At 37.4% G+C, this 14,896-nt stretch overlaps 1 protein-coding gene across 4 annotated transcripts in view; it reads left to right on the forward strand.

The window, feature by feature from the left end:
• Positions 1-577: 577 nt before the first annotated feature.
• Positions 578-14,896, forward strand: part of igsf21a (immunoglobin superfamily, member 21a) — a 175,474-nt gene continuing 161,155 nt past the window's right edge. For 3 of the 4 annotated variants that reach the window (XM_087840913.1, XM_006782918.2, XM_087840911.1), the window contains exon 1: positions 578-972. In XM_087840913.1, coding sequence (XP_087697039.1) covers positions 834-972 — 139 coding nt within the window. In that variant the 5' untranslated portion in view covers positions 578-833. The remainder of the gene's footprint in view (positions 973-14,896) is intronic. The other variant, XM_087840912.1, reaches the window with a different exon arrangement.

Below are 14,896 nucleotides of genomic sequence, written 5' to 3' on the forward strand. Positions count from 1 at the left end.
TTTACCAGTCAGGCCAGTTCAATAAAACAGGCACTTATTAAACTCAAATACATCTTTATGGATTTGCTCCAGCAAAATACTCTTAATATGTACACTTAATATCTTCTCCAGTAAGGGGGATTTTGAGCACTAATCGTGAGCACCCACATGGTAAGAGTGTATGACAATAACAAGATTTAATACATCATGTAATGGTCCTTTCACTTGATTAACAGTTTACTTTTTAATGCATAACACTGGGTAGAAAAGAAACACGTTTTCCTGATAATTAACTCATCAACTAGATGACTAAGAAGTGCATTATTTATATGTAACCTATGCATATTCTTGTACGCTATATACTATACGGAGCACAAGGATCTCTACAAATGTTTTTTTTATAAAAAGAAAAATCCAACGGAAATAAATCGGCTTAATGGGCAGAATTAGAGGGGTCTGAATCCAGGGTAGGATTAAGGAAAATTGTGTGAAATAAAAGAGCGAGTGATCAGGAATGACTGTGCGTCTGTCTGGAGGGGGAGGGCGGGAGGAGAGAGAGGGAGAGAGAGAGAGAGAGAGAAAGAGAGAGAGACATTTTCATCCAAACCGCTCCGTTTTTTCCACAGCCTATCTCTGCTGCGCGGCTAAGCGCAGCTCCCTATTGTTTAAACTGTGAGGGGGGAAAAACATTCCGCTTGTTCTATAAGCGCACCCAGTGAGTCATTTTTTGATGTGATGCTCGTTTATGACTGCTCTGAATGCTGCATTCATTTTCAACTTCTCCGAATTCTCCACTTAGACTTGAGCTGCATCATGAATAGTTTGGGGGCACCTTTGAATCGCATACCTCTGGAATGGTGGGGATTACACAGCCGAAACCTGGAGGGCATGTAAACGCAGATGGAGTTTGGGATTTATTGCAAAATAAGGGAAAGATGACCGTCTTCTCATTGTGCTTGCTCTTGTGCGCAGATCTACTGGATTTAGCCGTCGGTAAGTCTGACCCTTTCATGCCATTTTCACGCAGTAGGAACCTCTCACAGCTTTCCGATCTATGCGTGGGGTCTAACAATATTCGAACTGTCAGTGAGTTGAGGCATTCGTTATGTGACAGCGAATTAGGACTACTAACTGACCATTAACAGGACAGCCGGGTGGAGGCGATCGGTACCATTCTTGCCACATGCCAACTTTCACCCTACTCACTAACCAAGTCGTGGAAGAGTGAAACCAACGAATAATGGTCGGATTCAGTTCAGGCTGCAAGATGTGCGGTGTGCGTGTCTATGTACTAAATGGAAACGGAAGAAGAACGGTAGCAGTAGGCCTAGTTATGTAGTTAGTCTTAATTCATCTGCATCGACTATCACGACCAGCTTGCATGACAGCACCTACTTCTGAGTACCGCACAAGTATAGCTCCAATGCTGAAGCGCACTCCAAGGTGTTTGTTGATCGTGGGTTTTGCACACCAGATAGCGCCTGAGCTCAACAGATATTAAAGTTGATGCGCTGAAAAACATTAAAGTGCGTCTTTTAATGCAGATTTCCGCCTTCAGCGCGGTCTGCACGGCACAGCGGTGGCATCATTGTCGCGTGTTTTTATCCTCCGTTGATGTGTTTCGATGTTGGGGGATGAGAGCACAGCACTGATGATATTTTACGCGAATCCTGAATGTTAACCAACATATATAAGCTATGTTTTACAGAATGCTCAAGCTGCGAGCTATAGGGTTGTCTTTTTAGGGCAGAGAGTGGAGTGGTGATGGGACTAGGATGTTGCACTGCAATTTAGGAAAAAACACATTCAAATATGTGTAGCAGATAAGAATCTGCCCTGACATTTAAAAATGTCCCTTTATTGTTTTGATATTGCTTGTCACACCTATGGACCCAGTGGCATTTGTCAAAGGCTTTTTTTGCCTTCTGCATGGATATTTATCATGGAGAGCTTGCACTAAAAAACAGAACTATAAGCACTCTTTTTTTTTCCTTACTGAAGAAGCAAAGTATAGCCCTGCTCATTCGGCTGGAGTTATAGGCTCAGAGTCAGTGCTAGCACGGTGGTGTTTGAAGGGCTTCAGAGGAGAGTTCACCCTTGGCTACAACATCACAGCAGCAGCATGCTGTACAAACCAAGATGTTAACCTTTCTTGCATAGCTGAGGATTTTGTTATTTTAAAGTGTTCTGACCTTTGCAGACGTATAGGAAATCATTATGAGCCATTTGGGCTTAACATATTCTTAGATGTTTAAAAGCCTCAGGTGTTTGCTCAGATGAGGGTGAACTGCACACAGGTTCTGCGCTGCAAGTAGGGTACTTCAGCAATGGAATCATACTTATTTGAAATGGGTTTTTCTTTTGGGGTTTTATTATATCGCTTAGCAGAAATGTTACATGAAGGTTTTAATATTGTTAACCGTGTCAACAGCAAAAGGCAGAATTTAATTTTTAAAAATAGCAAGAATATGGTTGTACTGACTCATAGTCATGCTGGTTTTCTGGTTTTTATTTGTACTGTTGAAACAAAATTGATTGACACACACACACACACACACCTCTCTGTCTCTCTTTCTCTATTTATATACATTTTCACTGATATTTAGTCAAAAAGTGCTGCAAAACAAAGTCAGTTAATCATAATACAGTTAATAGTATTTCACAACAAAGTTAAAATGTAGAATTAAATTAAACAAGAATAAAATAAAATAGACAGTGAAAAAATCAGATAATAAGAATCTCAATAGAAAGCCTGGTTAAACAAAAAACACACAAACAAACAAAACAAAATGTCTTCTATTCTAAGTGCTTTTTTAAAAGATGACAGAGAGACAACTAAACAAGGCTGGAATGGGAAGCAAAGTGTAATTGTCACAGATTGAAAGGCTCTGTCCTCTCCAATCTTCAGTCTCATATGACTAACAAATAAAAACAGTATTGGTCATTTAGTCCATGCACCATTCCTGTCTGTTACACGTGTTTCAGAGTCTGCTACAGTTCTATTGTTAATGCAGGTGTACCTACTACACCTAGCTTGCACCTACAAGCTAACCTTAGTAAAATTTAATAGTTCAAGCATTTGTTTGTTTTTTTTTAACCATGTTGCAAATTCACAGTATGAAGAGCAGGCTACATAGGCTATGTCTGGATTCTTATTTTTGAAGGAGTTACTGTGTAATGCATATTTTATGCAGCCATAGAGCTACGGAATAGAGTGCACTGTGTGAAGTGTGATATCCCAGCATACATTGTTTTATCACATATGCTGCTGTATTGCATAACACATTTTTCCTTGTGTTATGAACTATGGCCTTAAAGCAAGGCTACCCTGGTTGTCAAGGCTAACAAACAACAATTAGACTATTGTCAATAGCTAATAATAGTTTGCTGCTACCATCCCAAGGATTGTTTTTTTTAAAGTCAGATATAAAACAGCTAAGCAAAGACAACCAATTACTTTATGTATAAAAAAAAAAGTACCTTTTCAACCTCAGAACTTTATAAGATGCTACCTGCCTTGACCTGATACCCTCTCCAATGAGAAAGGATTTTCAATAGCATTTTGAAATCTGTCCAAATCATTAGCATATACCTCGAAACGGGAATTTGGTTCAAAACCACTGTTGTGAAATCTCTGTTGAAGAAGCCAAATCTAGACTTTGGAATCCTAAATGATTACAGGCCAATGCCAAAAATTCTATTACTGAGAAATATATTATACAAATCTATTTCTAGCAGATTTCTACATTAGAAAGAAAAATGTTCAATCAAGTTTCAGAGCTAATTGCACAGTGACTGCAATCATAAAGACTTTCAGTAACCTGAGGCATAGTGCTAGAAAGGGCTTGGTTAAGGTTCTCTTAGATTTAAGTGCAGCATTTGACACAGGGGATGTGTGTGCATTTGTCTGACTGCACAAACTTTTCTGCTCAGCTACTTCACTACAAGGTTACAATCTGTGCATGTGTCCTCAAAGTGGACTAGAAAAACTGTATAATAAGATAACCTATGCCTCTGTGGTGTCTACAGCTGTCCATATGTGTGTCTGCAAGAGAGTATAATCCTAGCCTTAAGCTTCCTCATTGACTGCCTGTCGGCAATAAATAAATGGATGAGTAATAACTTTCTGAAACTAAATGAGTACAGGAGAGAAATTCTATAAGTAGGCCCAAAAACCAAAACGATGCAATATCTCAAAAAACTATTTTAGACTCTGTCCTAGGTTTTCCGCCCTGTATAAGTAAGATATGTGGTATTTGTACAGCTGCGAAAAATGATCAAAGTGTGTGCATTCCAGACTAAGCAAGATATTGAAATTCAAAATCATGCTTTCATCAGTGAAATGAATTTTTGACTAGTCTTTCTTAAAAGTCCACTGAAAAAAAAGTAACTCATTGAGGATTCTATGGTTAGACTTTAAATTATAAAAAAAGAAGAGTGAACCCGTATTCTACTCTTCCCAACGTTGTAAAACCAGCCTACCTCAAAGATGCATGATGTCCTTTTACAAGCTAGTAGATCCCGAAGCTTTCAAGCTACCCAAAATCCAACAAAATAAGACCGGAGACATAATTTTTAATTTATGTCTGGAAACTGTGGCATTGCCTCTCCAAAGATATAAGAGAGCTGGGCTCTGCTTTAATCCTTAAATAGCACTTAAACTATTGGATCCAGTTAAAGTATCCAAGAGATACTTCTTTCTTTACGATTTTTTCTTCTTTAATATAATTCACATTTACTGTTTCTATTAGTGTTTATTTTATTACTTATTCTGTTAATTTGTTTAGATATTTCCTTCTTATTAGTCTTGAGGCACTTTTCATGGGCAAAAAAATGATTTGTTGATTATGTTGAATGAATGGCATCTTCTGTACTGAGAAGACGTTTGCATCAAGAAAAATGTACTTCTCTTTAAAATTCCTTGCCACAGGCCACATTTCCAATGATTCCAATGATACTCGCAGAATCTACTCCACTTCATAAGCAGCAGCAATCTTCTTCCCTTTCTTCAAAGTTGAGGTTGTAGCAAAACTAAAAGCTGCCTCAGTGGTTTACTGTAGCAACAAAATAATTCCCCCTGCCTGTTGTGGGGCTGCTGTGCCAAGTTTGGAGTTATCCTTGATCAAATTTGAAGTACAGCTGTTGTCATTCCTGTCCGTTTCATCTAGAAAAGCCTTCAAAATGATGAAAATACTTTCACCACAGAAAAAATTCTACTACTCTACTGTTTTGTTTGTTTTTTTGTTTGTTTTTACCTAAGCTACCTAGATGTAATCAGACTTTGAGTAAGTTACACATCATAGTATCTACTCTATGAACGGATTACACTGGGAATTTCCTATTTTGTTTTGTGACAGCTAAAGAAACAGCAAAGAGAGGCAAAATTTTAACAGTAACATGTTGCTTTTTTTTAAAGTAATTTAAAAATTGATTAGTTTGCTTGAATTGCAGAACTAGCATGTTAGGTAAGTCATTATAATAAAAATCTGACAGTAGTCTAATAAATAATAGAAATCTGCTTGTTTCTTGTTAACATGTAACTAAAATCGTACTTGATAGAGTACTAAGTATAACAAAGCTAAAGCATGTCAGTGAGTTTCATTTTGAGGTGTTAACATCACTGCTCTTAGCGCTAGCATGTTTGCTTGCTTGTGTCCTTCAACTCCAAAGTGTTGCCAAACAGCTGTTTTATTTTTCTGGTCTTGGTGGTACTGACTTTTTCATCTTTCTAAAACCTGAGCAAGAAGCAATCATGGTGCAGAAGAGTGAGTGAATTACTGACAAGAAGTCTGGCTCTTAGGGCTCTGTGATGCATAAGCGTACTGTATGTATCTACATGTTTTTCTGTTGTGTCTCATGTAGTAAAGGTACAAAAATGTTCCCAGTTCTTTGTTTTATTTTCAGTGGAAAAACACAACATTAAAGAACCAGGTGTTAGCTAGTTTGTTATAACATTGTTAAACTATATAACTAGAGGGTTTAACCATTCAGAAACCTTACAGAAACCTGATAGTCGAGACCAGCAGTTACTGAGATGAACATTGGTCAACTTTTCTTTTTAGGAACAGTTGATATTGCCAGTGCTTTAGAATCAAACTGAGCAAACAGTGAGATTGCTTTGTTAGAAAGGATGGTTTGGTTCACCATGGTGCTACTTGGGATTTAAATAGATAATAGATTTAAGGGGTGCATGTTTTCACAACAACATGCTTGGTAGGGTAGCTGTGTCTATTTTATTCATTTATTTATTTTGCCCTTAAGCTACTGACCTCACCTATGACACCATCTAAAAATGAAAGACTTTTCAAGTAGGTTGGTGCAACATGGTATTACTGTCTGTATTACAATGCCATTTAGGAAAGAACAAAATACTTCACAGAGCCTCAGAAATTTCATTCAGAGATTAAGAACTAGAGATAACAGTGTTCAAAAATGAAATTATATCAAACTGCAGCCTTTTGAAGTTTTTTTTTTTTTTTCAGACAAAAAGAGTTGGCTTAGTATTCATTTCTGACCTAGACCATGTCCTAATAAAAATTAGATTGTCTCTAATGCTTTAACACATTCCTGTTTTAACTTTTTAGATCAAACTAAGGATGAAGTTTCTTACTAAACAAATCATAAATATCATTTTAATCCATACTGATGTGAGGGCTTTTTTGAAAGCTACATCTTGCGCAGTCTCACAGTTTGTGACATTTTTCTGTCCGATGAATTTTACGTCTTCCTTCTGAGTTTTATATAGACTGTTAGAAGTGTATAAAAGAAACATTTGATATGTGCATTACTTGTGTGCCCTTGGCTGAATGCAGATTTGTTGTAAAATGTTTTAGTCTGATGTCTGCTTTTAGGTTCACAGGTACTAGATGTTCTGATTTTATGTAGATCCGGAAATAGGGCAGGCAGGCTCAAGTGATTTGTTACCAGAAGACGCAGTCAGGAAAATTGCAGGGATAAAAGAGCAGAATAATTGATGTTCATGTGTTACAGGTCAAAGGGATTCTGTGCAATATCAAAAATAGGCTAAAACAGCACTATCAAACATACTGATTCGGTTGATAGACTCGCTGTCAATGAAAATAAAGAAACTCGGTCAATATGAAATTGTGTCAGTACAGCAGGCTGTGAAGTGGCAATTATGACATGACCTGTAGGCTATGTTTTAAAATCTGAGGGAAGGTCATCAGTTTTTAACGTAATGTCTTTAAAAACAGCTTCTTTTAAAGCCTTCTGTTAAAGCATCAAGGAGAATGTTTTGTCTCAGACTACAGTGGTGAAGGTTGGTTTGCAGATTGTGTATCATAGCAGTGTTAACAGATTTAACAAGCACTGGATCTCAGATAGGTTTCCGGCGCACTGTGACTGCCTGTTACTGATGGCTGGTCTTGACTCACAGGAAGTGAAGAGAGATTTGGCCTGGAAAATGGGTTGTTGTCATGCAACTATCTGACAATCACCAAGCTTTCCATCACACTGCAGCTCTCAGCAGTTATATAAAATGATTATGCCCAGATTAGAAGCCATTTTCATTGTTTCATTTCATTTGCTATTGTTTGCTTGACTAGTCAGTGTGACTGTGTAAATCATTTTATATACACTATATATACTGCTAATAGTGTATGGGCCTTTTAACAGATACACTTAAACCAGATTGCTGTGGAAATACAAAATAGCCCATTTGATTCTATTGCTGTAAAGTAGCAGCTTGAAGAAAAAAATATGAGTGCATGTCATTTTGACTCAATAGCATGCAGCTCTATCTGGTTTGATTCCCTTGGTGAGCTCATGGTGAACATACTTACTGAAGTACTTCAATGAGTAATTTAATCAAAAGGTGGCGGATTCCATGTAATAACTGTACTGAAAAAAAAAACAACTAAACTTTGGAACCTATGAACACAAATGCCATGTGTAAAACTAATAGTAACAAGAACAAAATGCATATTTTGTTGGAAACTTGAGTTTTTATTTCACTACCTTCTATCTCTAATTTCAGTTCAATCAATTACAAAAATGGAAAATGTATTAAATATTTCAGTTCAGTTAAAGTCTGTTTTATTAATATAGTGCCAGTTCACCTTAACATTCATTTCAGGGCTGTTGACTTTGTAAGCACAATGCCTAACAATTGTTTAGAGAGAAGTCCAACAATTCCCTTTGAGCACTTGGCAACAGTGGTTAGGGAAAAAAAGCTCCCTTTCAACAGGAAGAAACCTCAGACAAAACTAGGCTCGGGAAAGGTGGCCATATGCCTCCATCGGTTGGGGTGGGGGGAAGGTGAAAAGAGAAAAGAGGAGCGCAGATAAACAACAAACAACGTCAACACAGTAATAACCATTCAGCAGGTGTATCGGGTCAGTAACCACAGAAAAACATATGGCACCGGAGAAATATAGAAAAAGTAGACATATAAGAGCACAGAGACGGAAAAATATCTAATCACAGAATGCACTATAAAATTATAACAGCGGGAATGTGCTAAGTGCGCCATTTAAGGTTGTCTGGGCATATAGCAGCATAACTAAGGGATTGTTCGGGTTAAGTTGAGCTGTACCTAACTATAACTTAATCAACTATAAACTTTATTTTGAATTTATATCTGTAAAAGAAGACCTGCTTTTTTGCCTTCCACCTCAGCATTGGGTATCTTTTGTCTCATGAAATTTCAAAAGCTCTGTTCCTAAAATTTATGATGAAATATCCATGCACTGAAAGAAATAAGACTCAAAAACCTGCACACAGCAAGGTATGATTATCTAAAGTAACTCCTGCATTGTTTTTTGACACTGCTTTTCAGATTTTCAGACATAACTGTAAAACTCTTAGAGCACACAAAATTTCCACATTATTGTGTTGTTAAAAGTCTGAGAACAATGTGCTATTTCACAGATGGATTCTGCAAACTTTTGCTTTTATCTAACAAGGCTCAAACACTTATATGCTTCATGTTTTCCAGCAGCATGGCTGAAGAGGTTTACCAGTTTTCTATGATGCTTGCATTTGCTTTTCACAGGTGCAGGTGTTTTTGAAAAAAAAAAAAATGCTGGCCTTGAGTTTTTTCAAAGAAGTCTATGCCAATATCACAATTCCCTAGAATGGCTGAAACAGTGGCATGAGAGTAAGAACAACACATTTTGAGAATTAGCATAAACACCAGCTATCTGCTTTTGGGGTGAACCCAAATCATCTGTCTGACATTTTGGACAAGCTAAAGTGTGGTTTTTGCAGTAGTCCAGTCACTGAGAAGCCATTACCATATTTTATTTACAGCTAGCATCTTAGCTATGGGATCTGCATCCAAGATGACTTGTTGCCTAGTAGCCTCGGGCCCTAGGAGTGGACCACAGTTTTTATGAATGTCTACCGCAATTCAAATAATGCAACAGAATCTGCAACCATCATGACAAATTTGTCCTCCCCCACTGCCACCACGACAGCCTCTGGCATGGAAAGTGGTAAGAGGTAGAATCGAGGACAAAATGAACCTTCCTTTGCCTGTATAGCTGAAATACGTTTGTGTTTTCAAGCAGTGATGTTTAAAATGATCAAATGAAAATGGCTCTGATAAGTGGAGACAAGTAAAGGCTTGGGGCAAGAAGTTCAAAGAGCACAGTAACTTTCTTTACTACCCTTGTGGACCTTCATACACAGATGTAGGCTGGCTTGCTGATGTCTTTGGCTTGTGTGGGAGTTCGAAGTAACTCGGATTCCCTCAGCAGCTGGTGGTTTGCAGAGATAGAGAAAATACAGAAGCAAAGTGTCTGTATTTTCTCCCAATGTTCTCCCAATGATCTCCCAAATGGTTACATAGAAAGGGAGTATATCATTCCCGTTCGTGATCTTTAGTAAGCAGTAAAGTTTTGTCAAATAGTATAATATGTCCTTTTACCAGAACTTTTAAAAATCCCATTTTATTACAGAAACTTGTGTTTCTCAATTTAGCAGCCAGCATAACAAGGGATTTCTTGGCAAGCTTTATCAGCACTTTTACTATATTATCCTCCCACCGTTTCCTACATGCTAATATGGATTATGTGGTTTTGCTTATCGTGTTCAAACATAGGTGCTGAGTAATATCAATTGGTCTGTCACTGTGTCCAAACATCAGTCTATTTATTTAGGGCTGTGAAACTGCATTGTATATGATACATGAAACATCTCAGCATCCAAGGTTTATTGCGAGACAGCTGAAATGTACACTGCTGTGCACAGTCTTTTGTATACAAACATTCTGTTTCTTTCTGCTAGTGATCTGACACAAATGGAATTATTCAAAGTCATGGTGACCTCAAAAACCAAGCTTGCGTTTTTGTTACAGTATGTACAGTATATCAAGATTATCTTAAGAAGAAACAGTTGTATTGCATTAGCAATAAATTATATTGACTCAAAGATAAAATGCAATATAGAGGAAAATTAACATTAAAGTATATTGTGAGAAACATTTTACTTACTAAATTGGCTCAAATATACATGACAGTGCTTTAACCTAAAAGGAAAAAGCCCTTTTTATGCTTTCATATACTCACATTGTGTAGTAACTGTAAATATTCTAAATCACTGCTTTGCTTTCTCAGTTTGATTCTTCTGGGTTTTTTAAAAAAAATGTTTGCAGCTATTCAAAGCCATCTTCAAGCCAGTGAATACAGCATTGCAGAGGTTTCATGAAAAGTTCAGATTAGGCATGGAAAAAGGAAGAGATGGCAGAGGAGGGGGGAAAACAGCTCTAATCGACGCACTGACGTCACTCTGGAGCTGTGCAGATGGGAGTAAAGAAGGATTGTGTGGGCTATGAATCTTGTGCATATTGACTTCCTCCATATAAGCCACCAAAATAAATAAATAAAAAAATCATAAAGACATCAATCTGCACTCACAGGAGTAGGTGTTAGTGAAGTTTCACAGACAGTCAGAATATGATAGGACAAGGCTGTGTTCAGCCTATAACATCTGCCATTTCTGATAACATTTATCAGCAAACCTTTGATCTGCTCTAGAACTTGTCATGCAAGTTCAGAGAATTAATCTTCTGAATATGCGACAGGAATTATACAATAATAGAAATTGTGGGTGCATATGGATTATAACTTGCTTTAAATATGATTATTTTACTTCAGTTTTTTTCTCTAAATATTATGGTTAAAATTGCAAGGAAGCTTTATCTTTTGGGATGCTTACATGCAACTTTGGCGCTCGCTTCTGAATTTTTATATAAAGGAGGAATTATAATGATTAAATCTATTCTTTCCCAATAAAACTGCCAGCATTAATTTCACATTTGCCTGGTACCAGGTGACTCTGATACTATAAAAAAAATCTTAGAAAAGGGGAGATAATAATGTGAGGGAGCTTGTGTAATGACTCATCATTGTTAGTTTCTTGTACTGCTGTTCTTCCTGGAGGAAATAATATGTAAAAAGAAAGTACACGTGTGAGGTCTTGGTGTGAGTCTATCCTTTTCTGACTGTGATCTCTTAAGGCAGGCAAGCAAGATGTTCCAGTCTGTTCAAATTATAAACGCTTGTGCTTAATCTTTATATGGTAATCTTCCTATTGTATTGTTTTACTGTCATAACAACTTGTGGATTACTCATCTATTCTTGTGTTGTTATAAACACGTTTTATCAACAGGGAAGTTGCCCTCTGGTGGACAAAATATTGAACATCAACACTCATTACATGGTTGACTGGTGTTTCTCTGATTTTAATTTATCGCCCATCATAAATGCTGATACAGCAAATAGATAACATTGACCAATATTTTGGAAATGTGAAGCAAGAAAGTCTTTAGTGTGGCTGTTGGCAAAGAAATAAAATCTTGGATTATCACCTAATGTTTCACAGTTTGGCATAGTGGTACCAAAAAAGAGAGACTCAGAAAAAAAAGGTCTTTCTGCACATGTACAACAGGACTCCATTCTGTACTATGGACTCAAATACTTCAGTTAGATACCTACCTGACATTGCAGAGGTACACATAAGGTATCCCAAAGTTTCAATGCCTCGATAAAGAGCCTTGAGCAATATTAGATGCAAAGTAGAAAGTAGGATGGACAGTATTATAAGTTTGTCAGGTTGTAGCTAATGTTCCATTTCGAAGATTTTTGTGCTTTGTTTTCATTCATTTTGTTGTTTGCTATTCACTTTTCTCTCTCTCTCCCCCCCCCCCCCCCCCCCCTTTTTTTTTTTTACACTATTTTTTTTTAAGGAAAGAAAGCACTTTATTGGATTTAGGAAAAGCTTCTGGCTGGCAAATATTTTTGTAGATATGGTCAATGTCTGATTGCAGTCTATCTACTGTTTTTATTGTATCACTTTTGTATATTTTACGCCAAACAGAAGTTTGCAGGCAGTGTCAAAGCCCACAAATTGTAATTACATTTAATTAAAAGTCATCTGTTTTTTTTAACTAAAACAAGAGAGCCAGAGATGAATAGTAACTGCTAATTGGTATGCTTTCAAATGATACTGCCTAAGGGAGGTGCGTATAATGTCAATATAATTTATCCTAGCACGAAACCTTGTGGCACTCCATAATTAACCTTAGTGTGTGAAGAGGACTCCCCATTTACATGAACAAATTACAGTCAACAGTGTATCGAGCGCTAGCAAGACAAGCACAGGGTTGCTCTTGCTATTGATACCATTACACCAATTCGTCACAGTATTGTGTTGGTCCTTCTTTTGCTGTCAAAACATGACTGACACATTGAGCAATGGACTCTACTAAACTCTTAAGGTGTGCTGTGATATCTGCCACGAAGATGTTAGCAACAGATCCTTTAAGCCCTTTAAGTTTAGAGGTGGGCCCTCCATGGATTGAATGCGTTTGTCCAGCACATCGCATAGATGCTCAGTTGGACTGAGATCTGGGGATTTTGGAGGCTAAGTCAACACCTCAAACTCGCTGTGCTCCTGATACCATTCTTGAATCATTTTTGTTTTGTGGCAGGGTGCATTATTTGGGGCACATCATTAAGAGGCCACAGGCAGCCACAGTGACTACTATTTTCATGACAAGATGTGCTTGGGTAGATGGTACACGTCAAAGTAGCTTCTGCATGGATGCTGGAATCCCAGTTTCTCAGCAGAACATTTCCCCAAACATCACACAGACCAGCGAATCTTCTTTCATTGCTCCATGGTCCAATGCCTTGCTCATTGTTGGTACTTTTGGTATATTGCTGGTTTATCACTGTTTGCTCCTTTGAGCACTTTTGATAGGTACTGACCGCTGCTGACTGAGAATACCCAATTAAAGTTGCAGTTTTAGAGATACTCTGCCCTAGTTGTCTAGCCATCACAATTTGGCCCTTGTCAAGCTCAAATTTTGACAATTGCCCATTTTCCCTGCTTTTAACATATCAACTCTTTCAAAATATTCACTTCCTCTCTTATATATCCCACCCACTAACAGGTGCCATGATGAAGAGATAATTAGTGTTATTCACTTCACCTGTCAGTGATCATAATGTTGTGGCAGATTGGTGCATTTTTACAGTCACATATGATGTGTTGTTAACAGCATGAACACTCTTACTATGAACCTTCTTACAATGACACTGTCAAATTCCTATTGCGTATATTGTTTGTTGTTTCTAAAAACGCACCCTTTATCTACATTCAGTGTGTGATACAAATCATCTCTTTGTTGCTAAAAGACAAATGTCTAAAAGGGAATTATGCTATTGTTTGTTTTTATCTTGTGGATTACAAAAAAACAAAAAACAAAACATGTAGTCAAACTGTAACGAAAGTGATGACTATCAGGTGGGAATAGGGAAAAGGAAACCTTTTGGTCTGATGCGGCAGCGTGAAGTTAGCCCTCGGCCATGGATAAAGTTTGTGCCGAAACACCCCCGATGGATTGTGATTAATCAATCTTAGAGAGCGGTATGGGGAAGTGATGGTAAGAGGGAAAAGGAGTAGGTGGAAAAGTGCCTGGGGGGTTGTGCACTTTTAAGTGGGAAATAAGTAGATCAGCAGACAAAAAACCTCTTCATGAGGTTTCATCATGAGTCTGAATTAACTGTTGAATCAAACATGCTGATGAAAAATTGAGATGTTCCATCTGCTCTCTGGGTTCTGCTGTCAAACCCACTTCTCCAGAGTACAAACAGTATCCTGTCACATAAAGGCGTAAAGGCCATAGAAGTCCCAACCATGTTTGAACCCCTCAAAAGTAGTGTGTACATAAATATATGACATTAAATATAAATTGACAGGGTGACTGTTGTATTGTGTTAAAACAACGATTTTCATTCATTAATGAGTTGATTAACAGGAGTATAAATCCATCCCTTTTGAACCTAAAAAAAAAGGGTCAAAGTTTACCGACTCAAACTGACACTTGAGGTTGTCTGAATGGAACAAAATACGCCACAGGAAATTGTTTGGGCTTACAGCCGTGTTATGCAAGACAGTTACTGATTATGTATATATGGAGTTAATTGCATATTGGCAGATGCTTTACATTAAAGGATTTAGGTGTGATTGAAGAAATTATAGGGAAATTAGTGTACTAATAGTGTTGGTTACAGAAATTTATAGCAATTCTGTTTTTGATCTAGTTTCTAACACTTCAAAGTAAAGATACATTTAACTATTTATTCTGTCTAGCATGCATTAGTTTAGTACCTGTTTGGGAAAAATAGGAATAAAGTGGTATTGAATTCCTTTCCTGTCATTTCACCAGTCAGATTTTTCGTACCCAGTCAGCTGTTCAGATTCCGCATGTGGCTGCCTTTTCCAAAGGGAGTCGAATGTAAGAGAAAGCTCACATTAGTTCTCGTCACAGCTGACTGAACATTTGGATACATTCTGCTGCATACTGAGACCTTCATCATTGCAGAATAGCACAAGATAGAATATGGCAGGTTTAGGATGCAGTTAGTAATAAATTCAATAAAGTGTATTA

The sequence above is a fragment of the Neolamprologus brichardi genome, chromosome 5 (genome assembly GCF_056152115.1).
Source record: "Neolamprologus brichardi isolate AB-2024 chromosome 5, ASM5615211v1, whole genome shotgun sequence".
Lineage (NCBI taxonomy): Eukaryota > Metazoa > Chordata > Actinopteri > Cichliformes > Cichlidae > Neolamprologus > Neolamprologus brichardi.